The 24,392-nt window shown below is 45.1% G+C and overlaps 2 protein-coding genes across 2 annotated transcripts in view; both read right to left on the minus strand.

Annotated features, from left to right (window-relative positions):
- LOC118221615 (inactive tyrosine-protein kinase 7-like) overlaps window positions 1–13,321 on the minus strand; it is a 94,660-nt gene extending 81,339 nt beyond the window's left edge. Inside the window, exon 1 of the mRNA XM_035406842.1 lies at window positions 12,419–13,321. Within this exon, the coding sequence (XP_035262733.1) occupies window positions 12,419–12,557 (139 nt within the window). The 5' untranslated portion in view covers window positions 12,558–13,321. The remainder of the gene's footprint in view (window positions 1–12,418) is intronic.
- A 2,245-nt stretch (window positions 13,322–15,566) lies between these two features.
- On the minus strand, window positions 15,567–24,003 carry soul4 (heme-binding protein soul4). The gene is made up of 6 exons (XM_035407400.1): window positions 23,873–24,003; window positions 20,864–21,033; window positions 19,939–20,024; window positions 19,487–19,628; window positions 19,099–19,279; window positions 15,567–18,237 (listed from the first exon to the last, which is right to left on the minus strand). Exons 2-6 carry the CDS (start codon window positions 21,021–21,023, stop codon window positions 18,063–18,065), a joined length of 744 nt encoding a protein of 247 aa, XP_035263291.1. The 5' UTR covers window positions 21,024–21,033; window positions 23,873–24,003; the 3' UTR covers window positions 15,567–18,062.
- Between the last annotated feature and the right edge of the window lie 389 nt (window positions 24,004–24,392).

Below are 24,392 nucleotides of genomic sequence, written 5' to 3' on the forward strand. Positions count from 1 at the left end.
ACATTCAATCGGCCCAACTTGGAAAAAAAAACCTTTTAAAAAATTCCCACCCGCCCTGAAAAGTTAACCTCCTAGAACAGTTTTGGGTTACAGATCAGGCCTAATCCCAAAAGGGGAGTGTCTCATGCCCCCGTTCCCATTTTATTCCTGGTTTAGCTTCCGCTTTTATTCCCGGAAGAATTTCCAAGTGGCTCGCGCGCAAGCACATGCACATTCGGGAATTACGTCCAAGTGTGTCATGTTTCTTTTTCATTCATTCAAACTGTTTCTAAGACCATTTTACACACATCTTGCAGAATACATTCCATATAGAATTACACACATCGGGCAATTATCACTTCTCCTAAGAGTGATGATAGTTGTGCTTCGGAATGCCAATACGTGAGCTGTGAATGAGTATCAGGAGGTTCGTGAAGTTTTCCGTGATTCCACTTAAAGAGTTGTGTTTCACGGGTGGTGAGGTACTGCCAAAAGTCACTGACAGATTGGCCTCACTGGGTAAGGTGATGTGCCAACAGAAATCAGCTGGTTTGTGTAAGCTGTCAAACCGAAAAAAGTAGGAAAGCTATAGAATAATGTAATATATTACAGAAGATTTACCGTCAGAAAGATGTAGGAAGCGAAATAAAAACAGACACTTTGCAGAAGAGGAAGACAAGGGTACTCTTTTGAGCTTTGGAAACAGCAAGCTTTGATTAGGCTAATCCTTCACCAAAAAATAAACTACAGCTACAGACATGCCTGGTGGTTTGCATTTCCTGCAGTTTTAGACAATCTTTCATCATTTTATGAGGCACCATCATTGATGACTTGGTGGCGCCAGATTCCTCCAAAATCACTCCAGCATCCTGAGCTGACCAGACACTAATGACCAACCAGATGCTCAACAATTAGTTCCCGCTGGTAACAGGAGATTCCGATGCTACGTTACAACACAGATGTCCCGTGCCACAGTGCCATCCCTGCTCACACCGATTAACAAATATTTAGGAAAGCAGGGATATAGGAAAACTATAGGAATAGTTTTGCTTCAACAGCAGGGAGACAGAATTTCCAAAGTTAAGCGCATGGAGTTGAGTATCTGGTCCCTCTAAAAGATCGCTGGCATCACACGGTTTTGATTGACACACTAGCGCGTGGAACGCTCCCCCCTTAGACAGCCAACGTACACTTCAAGTAAGGACACCCAGCTGTGTAAACGGATTACGCTTTTTAAAAAGTAATCTCTGCCAGTCATTCCAGATAAGAGCCAAAACGCAACAGTAACACGCGATGACCGCGGCGATCCGATTTCTTAACCGTCTGTACCGCAGGCGGCTTGTCTGCTGTCCAATGATATACCGTTCGATTAATTAAGACGAGCATATATTGAATGTAAAGGTCGCGGGACGTTTATCCGCTAACAGCGGGGAAGTGTGTGGCGGCGCCGCGCCGACGGTTCCAGCTCTAAAGCGCTTAATCGTCACCGTCGAAAATCCCGAAATAACACTTCCACATACTCTGGCACGGCTTTGGGGAGAAACTAGGGAGTTTTCCATAAAAACGGGATAATTCCCATAATTCTCCTCTGGGATGACAAACAAGAGTCTAATTACACATTCAGACCAGGTTTTAGGAGGATTTCTGTAGCTGGGCCTCACAGACGGCTCAAACATAAAACCATAAAACCAGAGCTTTTGTCAGCGGTAGTAGGAAGCGTTATTTTTTTATATGAAACACAACCTGAAAGTTATGATTTTAATAAACTCCATGTTCGCGCGCTCTTTAATGCAAATATTAGCCAATTAATGGCTAATGTGCACACACAGAGACAGACACGCAAAGACACAAATTGCCCTCAGACCAAGCCTGAATGTTGTTTTTAACCCTCAGACTAATACGAAATGTGGTCTCGCCATGATCTCAGATCAAACCACAATCACACACTGCTGTTGAATGCTGTAAGCTTTTAATGGGGCTCAATGGCAAATCATACAACCCTCTGTCTTGGACTCTCTCTCTCTCTCTCTCTCTGTCTCTGACACACGCACCTTCAACATCATTCCCTTTAGAATAACAGTACAAAGCATCCCCTTCTCAACCACAAAAACATTCCTCACATAATACATCTAGTAAGCTAGACAGATTAAAAAAATAAAAATTCTAACTTGGATTTCCCCTCCTGGTTTCAACATGTACTGAAAATACGGTGACAACTCAGTAGCATTCACCAAGACAACGCTCTCTGTTCCCCACACCTGTACCTGTGGCTTCTCCCTGCTCTCTGGAGAAACACAAAGCATCACCCCCCCCCCCCCCCCCCCCCCCCCCCCCCCACCCCGGCTCTTTGATGTCTGGTAGAACAATACAGCCGTTTGTGCCATAAAACAATGAATAAAGGAAGCAGAATTTGTCACTTAATGTCTAAGGATAAGCATAAACTATAAAGAATAAAAACACCTTAGCCCCCCAATAAAAAAAAAGAGTATATTAAAGTCTGACCACCTATAGAGAAAGCTAGCAAGTGATAGCCAATTGCAACTTCGCACACGTAGGTTTCAGCCAAGTTAGCTCCTTTATTTAACCTTTTGTAAACAAATGCTAGCCAAATGCTACAAGTTCACAGTCTAGCTATGCAAGATGCCTTGCCAAGCTGGCAGCGAGCAGCTTTCCTTAATGCAGCCACTGGCCGCAGATTGTTATTACAGCGATTATTATGTACCCGTGTCCACAGGAGAGGAAATTACACGGGTGATGTGCCATTTCACAGCTTTATTCAGGTCTTTTTTTTATTCTTACATTTTATACTTCCCGTTCAAACCAAGAGCGGGGTCACTGATCCTGCCAGGAGTGCCACCGTAAGTCAGGTTCACGTTCCAATGAAACAGAACCAAGGACTGGAGAACAAACCTCAGACCCTCGCAGAACCTATTTTTCGAGGGTGGCAGAGTAGGATAATGGTTAGGGACCATTGCTGTTGTGGTTATGCACACTTAAGTAAATCATTATTGATTTTTTAAATTAAGAGTAAAGGTTTTAGTACTTTGGTGCAAGATGCTTGGCTGTGTTAGAGTTAAGGTTTAGTACTTTGGTGCGAAATGCTGGTCTGTGTTTGGATGTATAGCATACGCACTACAACAGCAGGGCACATTTACCCCTTGAGCACATTCTTATTCCCAGTTTAATTGAGGCACATAAAGATTCCTGTAAAACCGAGTAAACCAAGATGTTCTCATGTTTAGCTCCACCCCCTAGGAGGATGACCAATGGGAACACAGAAAATGTGAGGCAGACTGAACAACTGCAACCGGTGAACATGATTGGCTAGCCTCCGCCACTCATTTAACAACACATGAACATAAGTGCACATGACCATATACACACCAACACACACACACACACACACACACACTTCATGAGCCTTTTTACTCTGAGTTGACTGCAATGTTCAGCAATAAAGCCAAATTTTACTACTTCGTTTTACTACTTCGTTTACAGAACGGGGGAAAAAAATCTGCATTTCCCAATTTATCAGGAAAATCACATCCCTTAAAACCTGAACAGCCGCTGTCCTGGCCGCAGTGGGGGTGGGGGCCCTGGCTCACAGTGCTGAAACATCGCCAAAACCAGGGAGTTAAACCCACCCCCATGGAAGCACCGTGCACAGAACCAAAAAAAAAACCAGAGTGATGTCATATTTCACTTTTAATCGGGAAAATCTGGTCTCCAGGAACACAAACGAACGCCTTAATCAGCAGATACCAAGAGACCAGAGACACAACTACAGACATTTTGCATCTGCAAAATTTACTGATCGACCAGGGACGGGGGGGGGGGGGGGGGGGGCTGGTAAGAGCGGAGCTGGTGACGCAGCAGCAGGGCGAGCTGCAGGCAGCCAGCATTTTTATAAAGACATTCCTGAGATTATAAAGATCCAGGGAAGAGGGGGGGGGAGAAAAGGTGGAGGAATTCAGAGCTGGACCTGTCCCAGGTGGATTACACAGGGTGCGGAGGTGTGGGAGGTAACCACGCCCGGAGAAAGGGCTCACCCGGCGGGGGGGGGGGCTTATTTCGGCTCGACCTACCCACTCCCCCCCACCCCTCCCCCATCCAATCAGAGGGGGGCCCTGGTCTCCCGCGGAGGAGTCCTGGGCACCCGTCCCAGCACATCATCTCCAGGGATCTTATTTGTAGAGACATCTCCAAGTAACTAATCCCTGGCCATGCCTTCAGTTTGGACAGCCCTCCCACGGCTCATAAAGCAACACAGTGAAAACCCAACAGCCTAGAAACCCAACAGCCTGAAAACCCAACAGCCTAGAAACCCAACAGCCTGAAAACACAACAGCCCAGAAACCCAACAGCCTAAAAACCCAACAGCCTGAGAACACAACAATAATCTGCATCCACACTGGCTCTTCTTGGGTAAGATTGGACACCCTTGCTTCAGACAAACTCTCCTCTGTGTTCTTGGGCCTTTTTTGTTTTTGCAAAAGCAACAACTTAACCTCCTCCTGCCAAACAAACATCTCATTAGATCAATCGAAACTTTCCCGCTCTCTAAACTGAACACACTCCGCTGGCAGCAATCACCCCGTGTGACACCTCAGCAGCCAACGTGGCGTCCAAAGGAGGAGCTCGTTCCACAACAGTCGCACTTTTTATGCAACCCCTCTTCTCCAAATCGCACAGCGGCGTCCAACAAATGCAATCACAGTCACCATAATAAGCGGCTTCAAACGCTTCCCAATCAAACAAGGAAGTACAAACACAAGAAAAAATAAGCAAAGCCGCATGGTGCAAATGTTTTTCTTTCCTCCTCCTTCAAAGTTTTCAGCTCTGGGGAGGGGGGGGGGGGAAGATGGCCGTTGGCCAAGGTTTCCATCAGGGAGAGCGCTCCAACTGAGTTCTCTCTTGCTGCCCGGTACTCCAAATCCAAAACACCAGGCCCTTTTTTTTTACCAGCACACGGACGCAGTACATAAATCCGCACATTCACGGAGCTGACAGGCAAGTCGATAAATCTGTAAATGCATTGATAAGCCTGTAGGCCCGATCGGTGAGCACCTGCCCGTGATTCATGAAGCTGCAGACACGTTAGTAAATCTGCGAACGCGCGGATTTGGGACCATCTGCGCGAGAGGGGAGCCTTTGTTGTGAAAACCGCAGACCGAATCCGGCCACGCTCTTCCGGAGGAATTCGGGAATGATTCCCCCAGAGTTGGAGGAAGATCGCAGAACCCTCGGGGGTGGGGGGGGGGAGGGAAAGGGGGAGAAAAGTTAACGGTGAAGGCCACGAACCCCAAAATTCTTCACGGTCTCCTCCGCGCTTGTATCTGAGCTACTCTGTCTGACCACCCCCCCTCCACCCCGCTCTGATCGAGACTGCAGGCCTTGCTCCATCTCCCTGGAGCCCCCCCCAACACCCCCCATTCCGTCCCAACCCGCTGTGGCAGGAAACATATGAGATCATCAGGGACAGCATGCAGAGATTCAACCCGAGTGGAACAACCGCTCTCTTTTACTTTGATCCTCACTTCCACTGACAGAGAGAGGGAGAGAGTGAGTAGGGAAGAGAGAGAAAACAGGGAAGAGAGAGAGAGTGGGGGGGAAGACAGAGAGAGAAAGAGAGAGAAAGAAGGGGGGGAGAGACAGCAAGAGCAAGGGAGGTAGATGTTCTTAAGCGAGAGGGAGAGGAAGGGGGGAGGCAGAGGGAGAAAGAAAGAGGGAGGGAGGGAGGGAGAAGTGTTCTTAAGTGAAGAGAAAGGGAGATGAGGGGGAGAAAGAGAGAGGGAGGGAGGTGTTCTTAAGTGCAAGCACAGCAAGGAGCTGACAGGCTGCTGGAACACTATGAAGCTTGGCAGATAACAGGGCCCTGGTCCAAAAGAAGGAAAAAAAAAAGAAAAAAGCGCAGGCATTTGGCGGGGTTGGCGCTTTGTAGACGTTATCGCGGGTCTGGCGGGCTAGCTCGCGCACGGCGGCGGCGACGCGCGGTCGGTCAACCCGAGCCGCCGACGGCGAGGAAAACGGGAGTCAGAGGGGCAGCGCGTGGCCGCCAGGCCGGCATGCTATCAGGGTGGGGGCGCTCTCGGATTTTAAAGTGCCCATGAGCGTGGCAAAGGAGGAAAAAGTTGTTCAAATGACTCCCTGACACAAAACGATTTGTGGAAAGTTTTAGCTGTGCGACATTCTGCTCTGGCAACTCCCCTACCCCATAACATTTTGCTACCGACTGGTCAATTGTGGAAGTTGCCACCTGGGAATAACTAAAGGTTTAGTCGAGTTAAAGAATCCTGTAAAACTGCAGAATTAGTGGGGGAAAAGTTGCTTGGATGGGGTCTGAAGTCCCTGGATCAAGGAACAAAGTTGGCAACGTGGCGGTGAAAAGGAACAAATCCGCCATTTTCTGCGGGGTTAGGCCATAAATATAAATCTGTGCCTTCTGCTCCCCGGCATCGTATCACAGAACTTACGAGGCTGCTTCTCTCCGTTTACCTTTCCCTGAAGACTGGAACACATCTCCTTCGCCAATCACGACTCTGCTATGGGGGGGGGGGGGGGGGGGGGGGGGGGGGTTATTTGGCTGATGGGAAATAAAGGAGGACGGTGATGGAAGGTCACGACCTTCACCTTTGACCCCGACCTTGAAGTTTACAGCATATGCTTCCTGCCAACACTCCCCAGGGTAAACACTGAGATGAGGGAGAACACCTGGCCAACTCACTCCACATCCAAACGTGTCTCACGTTCTTTTTTTTTTTAGGTTTGGTATCTGCACCCAAATTTCCCCAACTGTTACATCATGTCTATATTTAAAAAGACACCGGTTTCAACTTATGAAATGTAGTTTTAACAGAGAACACGGTGAGCTCCTTAATGCGGGAATGAGCTGGGTTTAGCTCCCGACCACGAAAAAAAAACTTTCTGGGACCGGAAAATGTTGATCCAATTCAGATGAGAAAGAGAGGGAGAGAGAGAGAGAGAGAGAGAGAGAGAGAGAGAGAGTTCTTAAGTACATATACAGAGAGAAAGAGAGTGAGAGAGAGAGAGACCGAGAGAGGTAACACAAGTCAGCTTTGTTCCATCGCTAAAAATGTTCGTCTCTGATGCGCTTTGCTCAAAGGGAGGCCTTGTAAAGAATTACATTTTAAAAAAGGATGAGCACAAATCAGAAAAGGATGGGAGCAAGGAGACCTCAATGGCCTTCTTTCACAGTTAATCAAAGGCATGTGCCTACAGTGTGCGCAAAGTGGCAGACGCCACAGAGGGCGAAAACACACAGAGAGGGCAAGCTAACAATTGCGAGTGTTTCACAAAACGCGGCCTTGAAACTCACATGCCCGGTGAAAGCCACTCTTCCGGTCAAATGGGGAAAAAAAAAAAAAGAATTTATCTACAGGAACCGCAGCAGAAAGCAAGCAGGAGATAACAGCCAGAACAGAGCCAGGTATCAGGGGAGTCCTTCACATTCCGAGCTCAGCGAAGCTTTGACCGCTCGACCGCCCCGGGTGATAACAGACGGCTTTTTACACAATGGCTTCATCACCGCCATTCAACAACGGACAGCCCTTTCAGTCTTACTATGGCATGTACCAAAATGCACAATGCATGCCGGGAGAGGCTCCTGCACCCACTGCGACCCTGCTCAGAATAAGCGGGTATAGATAATGGATGGATGGATGTTATTTATTCATGTCAGCCGCATTATGCTGAATACCTGGTGTGTGTGTGTGTGTGTGTGTGTGTGTGTGTGTGCACAATGTGTTATTTCATAAACATACTGTATTACACACAAAAAATAGTTTATTTCCATTGCTGGGCAGGTCAAGGACCTTCCCGTTTCCATGACTGTACTCATTATTTATAAATGCTGATTTGTGCACCTTGAATCTTGCATTTTTTCTGGACAGAGCTGAAACTGAAAAAATAAATCTAGAGTGGGTGGTGAATGGAGGCACAAAGGTAGGTGTGTGTGTGTGTGTATGTGTGTGCATGCATGTATGTCTGTATGTGCATGTGTGCAAGTGCATGTACGTGTGTGCATACGTGTGCCAGTCTGTACGTGCTTGCATGCATGCGTGTGTGTGTGTGTGTGTGTGTGTGCATGTGCGTGAGTGTGCACAGTTAGGGAATCTGTGTCCAGCATGGAGGAGACAACCAATTATGGACCGCAGAATATAAAGTCCCAGAACACAACAAGGATGTTCCACATTACCCAGCAGCGGTTCCAATTACGACAGAAGGACTTTCTGTTGCAAGCGTCTGCGTTTGCAATGTGGTTCTGATGAAAAACTACCTGCAGATATCCTGCGTGTGCTTCCTGCGTGCCACGAAGTGGAAAACTTTCCCAGCCCCGCTGACAACGTGCGTAACCTAAACAACCTCAGCGGCCACAGACGTGCTCGTACGAAATTCATCTGCGGCCCATTATTTTCATGTTCTTTCATCCATGCGGAAATAAATAAATACCTCACAAATACGAGATCCATATCGAACATCTCATCATTGAACATCAGAATGCAGAGTCATCCAACAGCAGCAAAAGCAACAGACTATGAGAAAAATGATGATGACCCTTCTCAGGAATTCCATTTACCTTGAACACACCAAATAAGCAGAAAAAATATTTGGATCTCATTTGATATTGATATTTCCTTGATATTTAAAAGATGTAGGGTCATGGGTAAGGACTCATACTGCCAGAAAATGTATGTGTATGCATGTGTGCTTGTGCGTGTGTGTGTCTGTGTGTGCATGTGTGTGCGCGTGGTTTGTGTGTGCACGCGTGCTCGTGTGTCTGCGTGTGCTTGCGCATGTGGGAGTGTGTGAACCGCAGTTCAGAGTAAAATACATTTGTGTCCAAATTGCCATATATTTGTGGCCAGCACGGCGTGCCACACAAACCACACACAAGCCAAGTCCCCCTGATTTACAGCCCCTGTCCAGAACCCGGCTGCGTAAATGTTTAAGTCTGGGCTCCATACAGGCCCGAGCAATAAAACACAATGATCCATTTGGGTCCCGCAGGAGTTTGTCATCCCCACATAAACGAGCAGCACTCAGTAGTCACACCCTCCCAAGTGTTTAAAATATATTCTGATTTAGCGAAATGTTTAATTCATTCATATTTAAACAACTGCCTAAGACACAGCACTGTCGTAACAGTTTAAATCCAACATATCAAGCGCACAATATAAGATGAACCCTCTGAAATCTAAATATAGTCTACTTTAAAACACGGCAATAAAGCAATAAATCAACCAAGCGGTTTTAACACCATTGCCAGCGAGTGTTTATCCTACTGCACACAATCATAATGTGGCCAAAAAATTCATCTCAAATACTTTAATCCTTTAGACACCAGTACATTTTCTAGCAGTATTTAAAAAAAATAAAAAAATTTCACAAATAATCTAAACAGTATTAATTCGTGTGATTTAACATTTTGGTTGGTCATGTTCCGTTGCAAATTTGCGGGAGTGCTTTCAAATTTAACGGGAATCTAGAGCTCAAGCATTTCAAATAACAATTTATTTCAGGCCTGCACGCAAGTAAAGACACGGTCTCCATTTAACTGGATATTAAACTAGTGCTGCTCCACCTTCCTCCAGGTTACGGCGCTGTCCTTTTTATGCACAGTTCTCAAAGGCATTCACTCTGCATCAGCATTAAAGGATGATCAGCATTTAAAGTCGGGGGGGAGGGGGGAGCACTGAACATAGCTAGCTAGCAAGCTGGCGTAATGTAGTGTAGCTATCCAGTTAGCAGGCACCAATGTGCACACTTTACATTTTATTGCTCTAACTGTACATAATTAATGTGATCATCCACAAATATAGTTCACCTTCAGGGAATGTGCATATCATTTGTATCATGTTAATTTAATCTCAGTACGCACAAGTTCCAACAACAATCCACTTCAGACCCAGATTTACAAATGGTCAGACCGTATCGGTTATAGTAGTATTATAACACTTCAGTGTTTTAAATGCATCTCTAATTATGTGAATATTTTTGTCTATAGATGTATATTGCTTTAAATGTGTATAAATTGTCTGTAAATAACTTCTGGAAAAGTCATAGACTGATATTTCAGCAGAAATACATCGACATTCTCCTGTCTGGGTTAAGCATTTCTACCAGCAATGTTCACATTGCTGTATCTGGGAAAGTAATATAGTTGCAGTAAAGTCACTTCCTTAAATGTACACCTTTGATTTAAGAGAAAGTACGACTTCACTCAAATCAGTAGCAGGGGGTTGCATGATTTTTGATGTTAAAGGGCACAGATCTTCCAGGCTTTTGCCGAAAAATAAGACATTTTCCAGAGTGTTCTTAAGGCACTTTAATATTTATACATTTTAAAAATGGGTTTTCAGAGTTTTTCTTTTATAATGTGCAAACCGTACTTACACAAAATATTCCATTACAAGAAGCAAACGGCACCCTTGACAACAGGGTGAAAACTGCTAAAGGTCCTGTTAAGAATAATTAAATTCTGCGTTTCAACAAACGGCTGCACACACTGCTACGCACGCGCAGGCAAAGACTAAATGTATTCATCGTACCAAACCTAGAATTACAGCCTGACCTGTTCAGACCAACAGAGCTGTTTTTTTAAATAAAGACTGAAATGCCCTCTGTGTTTTATGGATACCTGCGCACATCCAGCCTATTCTTCTCTGGCATTTATTGTTGATACGGATGGCTTCCCCAGGACCGCTAAGCATTTCCATCACAAAGGGAAGGAGATCCCCCCCCCCAAAAGTTCTAAGCCACATGAGGTGACAAGTATCTGTGAGTTGTAATTGGCCTTGGACTTTATCTTTCTAGCCTCCTTGCAAATGGGGCACAATTTCCTACATTGACCCCCACGAACACCCCCCCCCCCCCCCAGCCCCCACTCCCCATGCACCAATTCATCCAAAGTATTCCAGGGACACAAACAGCCATGGGACCCCCAGCGCCCCCCCCCCCCCCCTCCCTTCAAACACATAGGCAGGAAAAAGAGCTGTTAATCTCCCAGCCAAAAAAGGACAACACAGGGCCTCTTTATTTTCCACAACTTCTCCCTCTATCCCCAACTTCCATTTGCAATTTCTTCTATGGCAAAGTCTCTCCCTCTCTCCCATTCACTGCAGCCTCAGTGTCCCTAGGCCACGGTGTCTTACTCCAAACCCGAGACGGCAACGACCACGAGATATTTTCCATTTCAACGGGGGGATGGGAGGCAGCGAGGAAGAATCCAAGCAGCAGCGAGAGCGGAAGCTTGGCACCATTGAGATGACTACACTCCGCTCTGCCTGAATGCCCACCCCCCATCCCCCACCCCGTGTCTGACTACGGCTGGAATTCATGAGAGTCGGCCGAGTTCACTGGGACCCCGGCGGAACTTTGTAAGACCCTATGTCAACATGTCCGCGAGTGATTGTGCGCATGTGACACAATTATCACGGGAGCTAACTGTCTGGCGTGGGACAAAAAATACTTGGTAACTTTCACTAAAAAAGGGCACGCGGACGGTTCTTTACGCAGAGGTTTTGCACAAATTGATATAGGACAGGACGCCCATCCTGCCTTCATGTGAGATTACTTTCTTCGTCTCTGTCCAGACGGCTTTATGTCGAGCTGGAAACTCGAACATCTCATCGCCGCAATTATTGGTCCCGGTACAGTAAAGCGTAACCCGTGTCTTCAATTTCAATGTGTCACTTGGCACGCAAGACTCGGCTACCGTTGGCCACTGCACGCCAGATTCCACAGCATACAATAGGTATATCGAATGAATGACGTTTACCTGGGCATTAAAACGAGAATTTAATCCAGGGCTCCCAAAGGGCGCGATAATCCAAGAAACTGCGTTAAATTTACAGTCGGAATCCACTGCCGGACAGTATTACTGCTCGACAATGTATGTTTATCTTAATTGTTTTCTGTTTATCTTACTCCAACAAGCAGTTAGTGCAAAGCAAACAGAATGTATGTAACAAACATTTACTTTAAAACAGGTAACTTTACAAATGCTCAAGGACAGAATTCAAATTGGTATACAATGCAGACTACCCGAGCCCATACATATAATATTCCACAGATGAGTAGTACAACCATATTATCAAATTGCCATAAATCTACAGCAACCTGGCTTTTAAAGAGCCAGGAACCAAGAAACAATGCAACCGTTCCAAGGAGCCGCATTGTGTCTATCATAGCCATAAATCTTTTTTTTTTCCATAAAGCTACAATTTCTTTCATAGTGTCTCACTTCAGTCTTCGTTTTAAGTGCACAGTACAAGCTTGCGATCACAGTGACTAGCTAATTAGCTATGTGGGCATAGCTACTCCAATTCGGACGCACAAGTCGTGTTTGAAAAGCAAAAGCACGGGCCATGAAAGTTGTTTCTTAATTATCAAAGAAACCGGCGAACTAGCTGGATCTTACCTTTCGCAAAGAGCATGCCAAGAGCGAGAACAGTAACTGCCCTACTAGACAACAGCCACCGTCGCGGAGTGTTGTTAGGGGCCGTGGATTGCATGTAGATCTCCCGCCGCTGTCCACGTTCCGCCGACGATAGCTCCATGATGATTGTAGTAAACTACTTTAGAGCAAGTCCTTAAGCAGCGAAATACAAGACAGGGAAAGAATGAAAGGGTAACGACAAAGCTGGGCGCGTTCCTGTCGAAGAATCGGAACAAACCAGGAATCCCGCACTGCTTTCACGGACGAGTCCTTAACCAATCAAATAAACGACGGACAAAATAAAAAAACAGACTTTAAAGCAATACGGCTGCGATGGATCAGAGGTTTGGATTTGTTGGGCGATGCATTCTATTCCACACCTAATTCATTTTTGCACTAACTTTGGTTTAAAATGAGTGATGCTGGCGATCGCAAAACCATTCCCAATCCCGTTCCAGTCTCTCTGCCGTGAAAGCCGTGTCTCAAAATACCCTGGCTACGACTCTGGTCCACAGACTTGCCTATCTCACAAGTTTCATTCTCCCCTTCTCCCTCTCTTGGATTGGACACGCTTCCGGTTTTCCGGAGACACCGGAGAAAGGATCAGTGCTGCGACCTTCTGGTGAAGAACATTAATCGATTATTGTCTGTTGAAAATTAGAACGTAAATGCAACAACCTTAACAGTTACATTGCTTCAGAAAATTCCACGCGTTTATCGCTGTGTTGGTTTCACGTTTGATCTTATTTCAAATAGCCTTTTAAGAGAACCCGTGGAAACACTGTATCGACACGAGCACGCTGCTACATTTACGTGATGCAACACTGTGACCTGGAATTTCGTGCAACACATTCACCACATTAGAAGTTGCGTGCACGGTTTTTTAAGCCTCAGTATAACGTTTGTCTTTGAAACGGGACTTTGCGCGCGGCTAAATCGTTGCATGAATTATTGCATTATTGCTGGTTACTGCTCAAAGCCCTTGTGGGCGAGCGCTTACAACTGAAGCCTAAACTGCTTATTACAGTTTAGACGGAATAAATGATGCTTGTAAATCAATCAAGTAGACTACAATAACCGCTGATGGTGATGCACGCGCAGCACACGACCGGCACTCGCGCAGACTGCGTGTAGGCGTATAAGGAAATATAAATTGGTTTCATCTTATCTCAGTGAATTGTGATCATCTGTAAATGCGCTTAAGAACTAATATTCGGTACCATTTATTACTGATTTTCATCGAGTAATGGCATTACGCCTGTGTGCTCCACGGAAGCTTTTACAGACAGACCCAGGACCAGGTTTCAGAGTGTCAAACTGTTATACATCACTGCCCTACGCCCTGCAAGTAAGATTTTTCAAAATAAATATTATATCCATTGCTCTAAATGACATGGGAACATAAGTACTGCTACCACTGTGCCTCCACTAGACTATTGACAGCTAGACTAGACTATTGACAATTTACTGTAGACTAATCACACACCTTTTGAAAGACAGTTCCTAGACTGACGCAGAATAAATGTTTATCGTTGATCTTGCATAGACCTTCAGCAAGTTTGTGTAGCCTAGCCCATTAAATTTTTCGCATTCAAATGTAATATGTGCTTGAATAGCACTTTATAATTTAATTCTGGCATTGAATATTCTGGTTTACTCTCAAAAATGCAAATTATTTTTGATGCAACTTTAATGCTGAATTTATTTTGTTTGTTTCTTGTTATTGGTTGGGTACCCCTGGTCCAAAGGCTGTAGACACACCTCTATTTACATCAATGGGTTTGAGGTGGAACGTGTCTCCAGCTTCAGGTTCCAGGGCGTCCACATCTCCAAGGACCTCAACACCTCCACCCTGGTCAAGAATATACTTCCTAAGGAAACTCAAAAAGGCCACCTCAGATCCTGCACTCACAAAAAAAAGGTACAAAAAAGTGTCTATAAAGGTACAAATGCACTGGGGTGGTACCTTATAGGTCTATAAAACTGCACCCTTAGCCAGCAATCTGTAAGTCATTTGTGCCTTTTTTGTTGTAAAAGGTACTTATTAGTACCCAAATATAATAATATTGTACTTTCAGGGTCCTTTTGGCCAATTTGTTCATTAAAAACGAAAAAAACGTACCTCCACTGAACCTTTATTTCGTCAACATCTATCGGCACGCCATCGAGAGCATTCCGACCAATCACATCACGGCGCGGGTGTGGCAGCTGCTCTGTCTCCAACCAGAAGGCCCTGCAATGGGTGGTAAGACCCGCCCCCAGTACATCACTGGTGCCCAGCTCCCCGCCACTGAATCGCACTGAATTGAATTGAACCGAACTGAACTGAACGAACCGCCATCAGATGGCGCTGTTGAAAAGCAAACCACATTCGGTTTAGGTCATAAGCCAGTTGAAATGCTGACTAATATTAAGATGTAAAGAACAGCATAAAAGACATACTGCTTGTGGACAATCTTCAAAAATTATTTTTTCATTTAAAGTTCAAGATGAGTCAATTGTGATCAGGGATGCAGGTAATGAATTCTCATTTCTGGGACAAAATACATTGGCAGGGCCCTCTCAATATGTTTAGTAATTAGTTACACCCCATATCCTGGGCCCCCTTCAGGGCAGGGATAGGGACAAATTGCCGCCCCCCCCCCCATCTGAAGCCCTGGTTGTGATGTTTAACAAGGCAAATTAGCATAGCCTAGCCCTTTTTTCCTCATTCCAAGTTAAAATGCATTAGAATTCAATTCAGTCATTGACTATTCCTGTCTACTCTCAATGATGTGAATGATTTTTAATGCAACTTGAATGCTGAATTTATTTGTTTCTTGTTGGCACACACAATGGCAGATAAGGGGGGACTAATCGGGACACTTCGCCCCCGGTGCAGGCCCAAGCAGGGGCCAGAATATGGGGTGTAACTTTTCCATTTTTCCAAAATATACTGGGGGGCGGCCCTCCCAGTATATTTTGTCCTGGGCCTGAGAATGTTTAGCTGCGGCCCTAATTGTGCCTTAACACCAGTGAACTCACTTTTGGGGGGGAAAAATTTAGGCCTACTTGAGTCCCATTATTTAATTATAAGAAACTATTAAGTGTATGGGGGTGTGGGAAAAAAAAAACACTGGGCAAAGGAGAATATACTGACTGCAAGACTTTTATTCAACACAAACGACTGGCGTAACAGCCTACAGGCGTTAAGAAAGCAGGGAATCACCGAAGCAGACGTCATGCGATTCACGAGGAGGGGAGCCGACTGGAATGTGATTCTATCGGTGGAAACGGTGAAGGCAGTTCTGCCGGCCGGAGCACGAGCCACGAGAGAAGCACGGCGGTTTCGCCGACGTCATCATAATGGGCGGAGCTACACGGAGCTGTCAATCACTTCTTTCGACCAATCGGATGCCTCTGACAGACCGCCGCAGGGCTCAACTGATTGGTTCCGATCAGTAAGTGACTGTTAGCCCCACCCAATGCCGTTATCACGAGGCCTTATTTCTGCAGTTATGACTGCGGACACTGCAGCTGCACAAGAGAGTAATAAAATCCCCCACTCAAAAGCTGCACCCCACAAACGTCACACAGCCCAAAGCATGCCTACTTGGGTTGGATACGAACATATAGGCTAACACAAGCGCTAACATCTGAAAACATAAAATAAGACGTCACGTAGGCTTTTAAACTACATTTCAAGAAAACTGTAAAAGTCTAGCAGGCGCATGACAGAAGTCACCGAAATCTTCCCAACACTTTCTCTTCCGTGAAAATGATTGTCGTTTGCTTTTTCCAGAAATGAAATCCCCTGTGGTCTAGTTGACCTTTTATTAATGTTTGCCAAAAAAAAAACTGTAATAGAAGTAAGGACTTCTACCAGTGTACATCTCGAGGCCAGCTCTATATTGTAATAATCGTTTTTTTTCTCGGTTGGCTGTGTTGTTAAAACTATTAATTTATTTTAAAATTAAAATAAAATAAAAAAACAATTGAAAAATGCTTAGGTATACTGTTCACAGTTTTCAGTCAGGTTCCTGAGCTAAAAGAGGACAGCAGTGACCTTTAAATGGCCTTCCTTTCAAACGGGTCATTTGAATATTAGCCTACCATAAGGCAACAGCAGAAGCATCGCTACTTCAAAACATTCCATTTCCAAGAAATCCTACCAGTTAACAAAGGTCAAGGATAATTCTAAATCTGGAATGCCATTATGGCAAACAAGTCTGTTTACATTACACGTGCATATACATACATAAATTGAATTTAAAAATGTTATTGTTAGCAAATCTCCTTAAAGTAAACGCTTGGCTACAAATACTTTGTTTAAAACACATCTACCATAAATGTAAAAATTGACTTCATATTATCTGTTGTGGATTTAAAAAACATGTGATACACAGAATTAGTTCCTTCAACTGCGCAGACATTAATAAAAAGGAAAATTAAATTTTCTGTATTTCCCCAGAAGATATTCAGAGGATGTAATGCCACAAAATTAAAATAACCACAGCAACAATAGCCATGACACAAACCCTGACAAAGGAACTTAGAGAGAAATTTCCAAAAATACAAAAAAAAGAAAAGAAAAAGGCAAACAAAGAAATCCAAAGAGATAAAGAAAATGTCTCTCAAAAGCACTCGGGAACAAATCTGTAAAACAGTGAGGTAAGTGACAGGGGAGTGCTGTACATTTGGGGGTGGGAGTTGGGTGGGGGGGGGGGGGGTTGGGTTAAGTTCTTTAACCCACTTCTGCCACAATAATAAAATAAAAAAGTGGAGTCTAAACTGAAAAGTAATAACAGACAATTGCATCTAGAATGCACATATATATGAACTTATTGCCAGAATATTATCCACAACTACGACTCAAAAAGTGTTTATGAAAACACCAGCAGAATTGTATAATAAGCCCTGTCTATATTTCATGAGGTATATTGTGATTTTTGTATTCAGTGAATATCTAACCAGTATCAGCCAGTCCGTATGCATTCAATTCGTGTTCACCATTTAAAATGTTTTTCATCAGAAAGCACGAGGCCTGTAATTCTTATTAGGGATTTCATTTTTAATTCACGATCACTTATTACTTATGACTTAATCTGTTCTTCATAATTGTTATTTTTATGATTTTATTTGTATACACATAAGTTAAGCAAGTAGTAAATTTTGTATGACTTTCTTTGGCTTCTCCCAGTGACCTCGTTCTACTTCGCTAAAGGTTTTGAGAACAGAGTTTAAAGGAGAAATATAAAATGTTTAAAAAAAAAAAAAAATTAATCAAAAACTTTTTTTCCTCCCAAAGAGGACTGTTAAGGTAAAGTGTAAAATGAACCTAGATGATTGTCTCTCTGTAATGAGTGCCTATAATAAGAGATGGCGAACTTTCGGAATGGGACACAGGATCAACCGCAGGCGATAATGGACCACAGGCCTTCGGACCGGACAGGAACGCGCTCCGTTTCCGGTCTTACGAACGCAACAGTGGCAGCCACAATCCTGCTTAGATCAAAAGGCGGGAACGAAAGGTAGTGTTTGTGTGTTTTGGTGTATGCACATCCCCTGGTTGCGTTTGTGTAAACGTGTGTGTTTGTGAGTTGGTGTGTGAGGTAGGGCAGGGGGGGGGTAGGGGGTCAGCAGGGGTTCAGGGGTCTCGGCGAATGAACCAGATCTCGTTCTTGCGGTAGGACACCCCCGGGTTCTGGTAGACCGCCACCATGTAGAGGTCGCGGCGCAGGGAGTCCGTGCTGCCCAGGAGCTCCCAGAGCTGGCTAATCTGCCGGGTGATGGTCTCCTCGGTGGTAGTGCCGAAAAACACCCTGCGGGACACAAGCCCACGTGTTACACACGCGCACACACACGCAAGCCGACAAGTTACACACGCACATTCAGGCGCGCACACACACACACACACACAAACAACCACACACACACACACGCAAGCCGACAAGTTGCACACGCACATTCAGGCACACACACACACAAACAACCACATGCGCGAACACACACACACACAAGCCGACAAGTTGCACACACACGCACACACACACAAACAACCACATGCGCACACACACATGCACCACTACTCACCACTACTGCAAATGTTAACCTGCACAAAAGCTAACGAATGAAAATTGAACTCAAGACCAGTTTTTGGTGATGCACCAGGCCGTCACAAATCCAACACGTACAGGTTTGCGCAAAACTAACTCTTTCCCCAATCATCACGTTCAGTCTAAACAAAGACCCGTCCGGATTATTAGAGGGCCATTCCCTTGCCGAAATGCCGTACATCGCAATGTATGGTAAATGTATTTCAACAGTGTAATTCTAAAAAAAACATATCGGGAGTATCTAAAAGTGTAAATAATTTGCATGATTGCCCATATCCTGTAATATGCGGGAATATCTTGATAATTTATTTCAATTCGTGTTCAGTGTCTGTAATTTCCGTAAGGGTTTGTCTGCTCTACTCGTGCATCACATTTCCCGCTGGAGCCCGGGCTGGACGGGCGGGACGGGCAGGACGGGCGGGGCCGGGTGGGGCCGGGCGGGACGGGACGGGCGGGACGGGCGGGGCCGGGCGGGCGGGACGGGACGGGCGGGGCCGGGCAGGGCGGGACGGGACGGGCGGGGACGGGTGGGGACGGGCGGGACGGGACGGGCGGGGCCGGGCTCACATGGTGACGACGCGCAGGGACTCCCGCTGCACGATGCGGATGTCGGGGTCCGTCGGCTCGGGGGGGCTGTCCTGGAACTCCGCCGGGAGGTAGTACACGGTCAGGATCTCCTTGGAGAAGCTGCCGTCCTCCAGCATGCGGATCTCGCTCAGCACGGGCACCGTCATGCCCAGGTAACGCCCTGCAGGTGGGAGGGGCGGGGGGGGGGGGGGGGTACGAGGTGGGAGTGGACATCTTTCGTCATTACATCTACTCAATTTTAATCCATTTATCTTTTCTGTTAGTACCCCGTTGCTGTGTGTGGCTGTGTAGGTAATTTTGGGAGTGCCCTGTTGCTGTGTGTGGGTGATTTCAGGGGTAGCGGGGCCCCACCAGGGGGGTTCCCTACCTGCAGAGTTCTCCTTGCAGATGTAGCGCATGAGCTTCATGAAGGCCATGGAGATGCTCTGCTCATACAGCTTCTCCTCCCGAGCGATGCAGGCCCACTTTCCTGCAGGGTACACCCTCTCCTCGTACACCACCTCTCCCAGCTGCAGCACACACATACACACAAGCACATATACACACACACACAAGCACATATACACACACACACAGACACACACACACACAGGCGCACACACTCACACAGGCGCACACACACATACACACACACAAACACAGACACACACAAACACACACACACGTACACACACACATTTCAGTTACTTATCTCATCCCCCTCTGGCACAGTTGACACATGGACCTGTGCTCCAGCTCTATAAATACCTCTCTCGTGTGAGCCAGCATATGACCCCTGACACTGGGCTGCAGCAGCAGCACTCAGAGTAGGCCGTTTACCTTCGTATGCTCGGACACGGTGGTGAACGGCACCCTTTCCTGCTGCTGGTTCTGCCGGGTCATCTCCTGAATCGGACCCCTCATTTCTGTCCAAGAAACAAAAGCACGGTTCACAGGCTGTAGCCTCGCGAGTCATTCATCAGAGCGCAGAGGCTGAGTCAATGGAAACTCAATCAATGGAAGACAGCTTGTTTCTTTAAAACAAATAAACAAACAAAAATCAACATCCAAGGAAAAAAAAACACACAGGAGACACACTGTCTGAACATTGCTCAATCCTAGCCAGAGTAAGTACGCGAGATATAGCAACATTCAGGAAAATCCATTTCAGAAAGAAAAAAAGATAAAGACCCAAGACAACAACTGAAAGGCTGCGTTTGCAGTTTTTGCATCTTGACAGCAGCCCTAATGGACAGGAAACTAAGTTTTAAACTCAAAGGTTGCATGTTTGATTCCCAGGTGAGGCACTGATGTCGTCGTACACTCGAGCAAAAACACAGAACCTGAACTGCTTCAGAACGATACCCTGCGGCACAAATTAATTGAACATTAATTAAAAGAATACAAACGGCTCTGGATACACTCAGCTGCTAGAAGTCCAAAATATAAATGGCTTAACCCTTTGGAGAGTAGGGTTGTTGGAATGTGTTTTCAAAAGTCAGTGTTCTAGAACGCCACTGCTTTAAAATCACCAGTAGTGATTGTTACATCAGCATTAGAATGTTCAGTTAACAACATTTTAATCACATACTTGTGATCTTACAACTTAAATGGTTAAAAGCACACAAAAGACAAAGGATTCATAAGAGGCATCTAACTGCCAGACTGCAGGAGGGTGGGCCTTGGCAACAAGCCACGCCCAACAAGCCATGTCCAACTCCACCCCCTCCCGCATCCAACAGTCAGATATATGCAGGGGTCGCACCTGTGGGAACTGACACCTGGTGGGTGCTGGCCACCGACTGCCAATGGGCATAGAGTCTCTCCTCCTCCTCTTCATCCATTGGCTCTGGGTTATCCGTGATGTCATCATCCAGCTGCTCATCATCCAATCCGGCGAGGTCTTCAATGGAGATGAGAGCCATTGTACAGAGGCTGTAGAAAGAGCAAAGAGCCAATGAGAAGCAAGCCTTTAATTAAACTTCAATTCAATGTTATTCGTATAGCACTTTTTACACAGGGCATTCTCACAAAGCAGCTTTACAGAGATCCAGGCCTGAACCCCCTTACAAAAGAGGGGAAAGAAAGAAACCTTGAGCAGAACCTGACTCAGAAGGGGAAGCTCATCTGCCGCTGGCTAGCAGCAGTCAATTGGGAAAAGGCTGATTATATTACATAAACAGGAAAATGACACTACACAGATGTCAATGACAGTGTGTAACTGAAACTGGGCAAGGATAACTCTGGTCGTGACATCTGTCTATGACAAGCTTTCTATGGCTTTGACAAGCTGGGTCATCCACAACCACTGGCTATCCCAACACAGGGTTCATAAACTTTTAGGGGAGAACAGTCAGCTGAGAGATTAATCCCACTCTTTTTAGAATCCGCCACTGACAGGGATTGCACTATGATTAAAACCAGCATTAATCTGCAAAAGTACCCTGAAATGAAACTGCCGCTTTCAAACACAAAGGCAGACAGTGATGTTCACTTCTGCCCAGAGAGAGTGAGCTTGTTTTTGTTTCTCTGCGCTTTAAATTATCGGTTGAATTATTACTAAATTAACCAAGTCTCACGTGGCTTCTCAGTTCTGAATAGGTTGTCATCCTTAAAGTGAAAGCGCATATTTACACACCCTGCAGCGCTCCCAGGTCAGGGGGGAATACGAGTGCAATGGGGTAAAGAAAGCAAGCGAGCATACCGAGGACTTCTCAGTAAAAATACTAAAGGGTAAATACTGACATCTCCAGGAACGTTCAAACCCTTGCCGGCTGTCAAACTCAGCCTTTAAGGCAAATTCACAGCCTGTCACCCTGAGTTCCACTAATGAACTCACAAGGAGGGTAAATTTAGTTCTCTCCAGACTCCAGACATATTTTCATATGGGACGGAATGAAGAAGTGCTCTTTGACGTGGAAAACAGGATTCTGGAGCTGGCCTTGTGGAGATCCACCGTGGTTCGGACTCAATATTTGTTAAGTTTGGTTTTTTCTTTTGTTGAGTTTTTTAGACATTGCTTAAACTTATCTGTGGAACTTACTTGTGACAACTTAGCAGATGAAGAACAAAACCCTGACACCGTTAGTAATTCCTGTTTACGAGATCCTGTTTTGCAGGTCTGGTATGTATTACGAGTGTATTTTTAAAATTTGTTACAAAATGTACTGAATCATCATAGTTATTTCCAGAAAGTTTCAAAGTCACCGAGCTTCAAGCATGGGATACACCCTACAAAGAGATCCTCAGTGTGACCTACAAACCCATAACCAGGAAGGTGACATTCTTCTTAACCCAAATGATATATGAACAAACTTGCAACTGCCAAGAAAGGGACAAAGCATAAGGTATATAAACAAACCTAATTAGGCTGAACTCACCTGGGTCTCACAGTTACATTTTCTGCAGAAACAGCTGCAAACAGTTAGCCTAAACACAGCCACGATCAGCGACAGAATCTGAGAGAAACTGTGTGCGATTTTCTGATCTAGTACGTAATCAGGGTGAATGAGGTTTAACTACGGAGGAGCGTTTTTGGTCCGCCCGTCCCTAAAACAAGAGGTCTGTGTGGTTTTTTCCCCCTTGCGGAAGTGGAATGTATTGCTAAATATACTTAAATATATACATGATCTATATTTCGCAACACTTCATTATATAGAGGCAAATATACAAATTATTGCCAATTTAAAATAGTAATATATTACACTTCCGTATAATAGATTTATCGTTATATTTTCTACATAGGTCCATATATTTATAATATATTGCAGTATATTCCATCTACATAAGGGCCCGCTTGTTTAAGACTGAAAGACAGTTGAAAATGATATGCACATCTTTAGTTGTCCATTGGAATGAAAATTAAACTTTGCTAGCATATTGAACTGGCCTCTAAATCTAAATAACATTAAATCACGTCGTGTTCGTCAACACGGAAGACATTTTTAGGCTAGTTTAGTTTAGCTCCACGGATTTATTCAGATTTCGTGTATTCCTGCCATGAATATTACTCGTCTATGATATGACTGCACTGAGTGGTCATTTAAGGTACATGCGGTGCAATACAGTTAATTGGGTGCAACATACATTCATAGAAATGTAGTAATACTAGCTAGCTAGTATCGTCGCTCCACACACTAGTTATGGAGTGCTGGGTACAATTAGTAAACATATGCAAGTCAGATTCTGCTGAATACATTTACGTTAAATTAAGTTATCTAACGTTACTCAGCGCTAGTTATAAACCTCTGGCTAACGTTGAATAGATATCTAACGCATGCAACTTGCGCCATAACAAAGCAATCATCTCTCATGCAGTTGTTCGTCGCTAGCCAAATCCGATTACAGCAGCTAATGTTGGCTGGCTAACGACCGCCGCCGCGTAGACACTGCATGCATTTGTTGGAAGCACTGGAGGAAAGTAGGTCACCCCGTTCCCGAGAGCTGCAAAGCCAGGGGAAGTCACGCATCTCAGACCACTACAGACCAAGAACGCCTTCCACGCCTCTATAACAGTGCGCGTACCGAATTGGAAGAACAAAAACACAGTTTAAAAGTATCATAAGCAAACGTTGGCTTGCTAATGTTGACACGCCCCCCTCGATTGAAACTTACAGATCGAGCTAACCATGTAGCCTGCGGGCTAGCTAACTTACTACGATACCACCGTTACCAGCAATGCTTTAAGCAAGCTCGCATTCACCCCTTCTCGCGCGTTAGAGAACGAAAAATATGGACCAGATGACACTCTGCTGTCTTTGTCAGGATAACCTACCCGAGTGTAAATGTTGATCGGTATGGTAACAGTACCCACGCAGATCCAGAAGCGCAGAGAAGTGACAACCTGCGCGAAGAGCTGGAGCGCGGTGGTCTGTGAGTCACGTGAGTCGGAGCGGTGCGGTGCGCAGTAGACAAAAGAGGGGGGTGATTGGGTTCAAGGCTATTAGCACACCTTTCCACTTAAACGCAGCTGGCTACACTCAAAAAACATGCATTCCCTTAAGATGACGCCTTACTCTCGGCATTGTTTCAGTTTAATCATTAGGAGAATACATTAAAACACTTTTTATAGTTCCCCCCTCCCGTGAATTTGCAGGAAAAGTTACAAAAACATGTTAAAATTGAATAAATAAATAAATAAAATAAGGCTAACTTTTTCTTTCAAAAACGTTTAATACTGTCAAATAATAATAATAATACTAGTAATAATAACTGCAGAGTTCCACGGGTGCATGCAAAATGGAAACAAAAAAATATGATTAGAAGCGATGGGTTTCGTTCTTAAGGCATAAATC

Source organism: Anguilla anguilla, chromosome 2 (genome assembly GCF_013347855.1).
Source record: "Anguilla anguilla isolate fAngAng1 chromosome 2, fAngAng1.pri, whole genome shotgun sequence".
Classification (NCBI taxonomy): Eukaryota; Metazoa; Chordata; class Actinopteri; order Anguilliformes; family Anguillidae; genus Anguilla; species Anguilla anguilla.

Bases quoted from the DNA above. Each gene is read 5' to 3' on its own strand.
- soul4 (XM_035407400.1), bottom strand. From the start codon at position 21,023: ATGGCTCTCATCTCCATTGAAGACCTCGCCGGATTGGATGATGAGCAG. The intron at 20,025-20,863 runs GTGCGACCCCTG...TTTCTTGGACAG, and splicing joins CCAGGTGTCAGTTCCCACAG to AAATGAGGGGTCCGATTCAG. The intron at 19,280-19,486 runs GTAGGGAACCCC...TCCCACCTGCAG, and splicing joins CTGCAAGGAGAACTCTGCAG to GGCGTTACCTGGGCATGACG.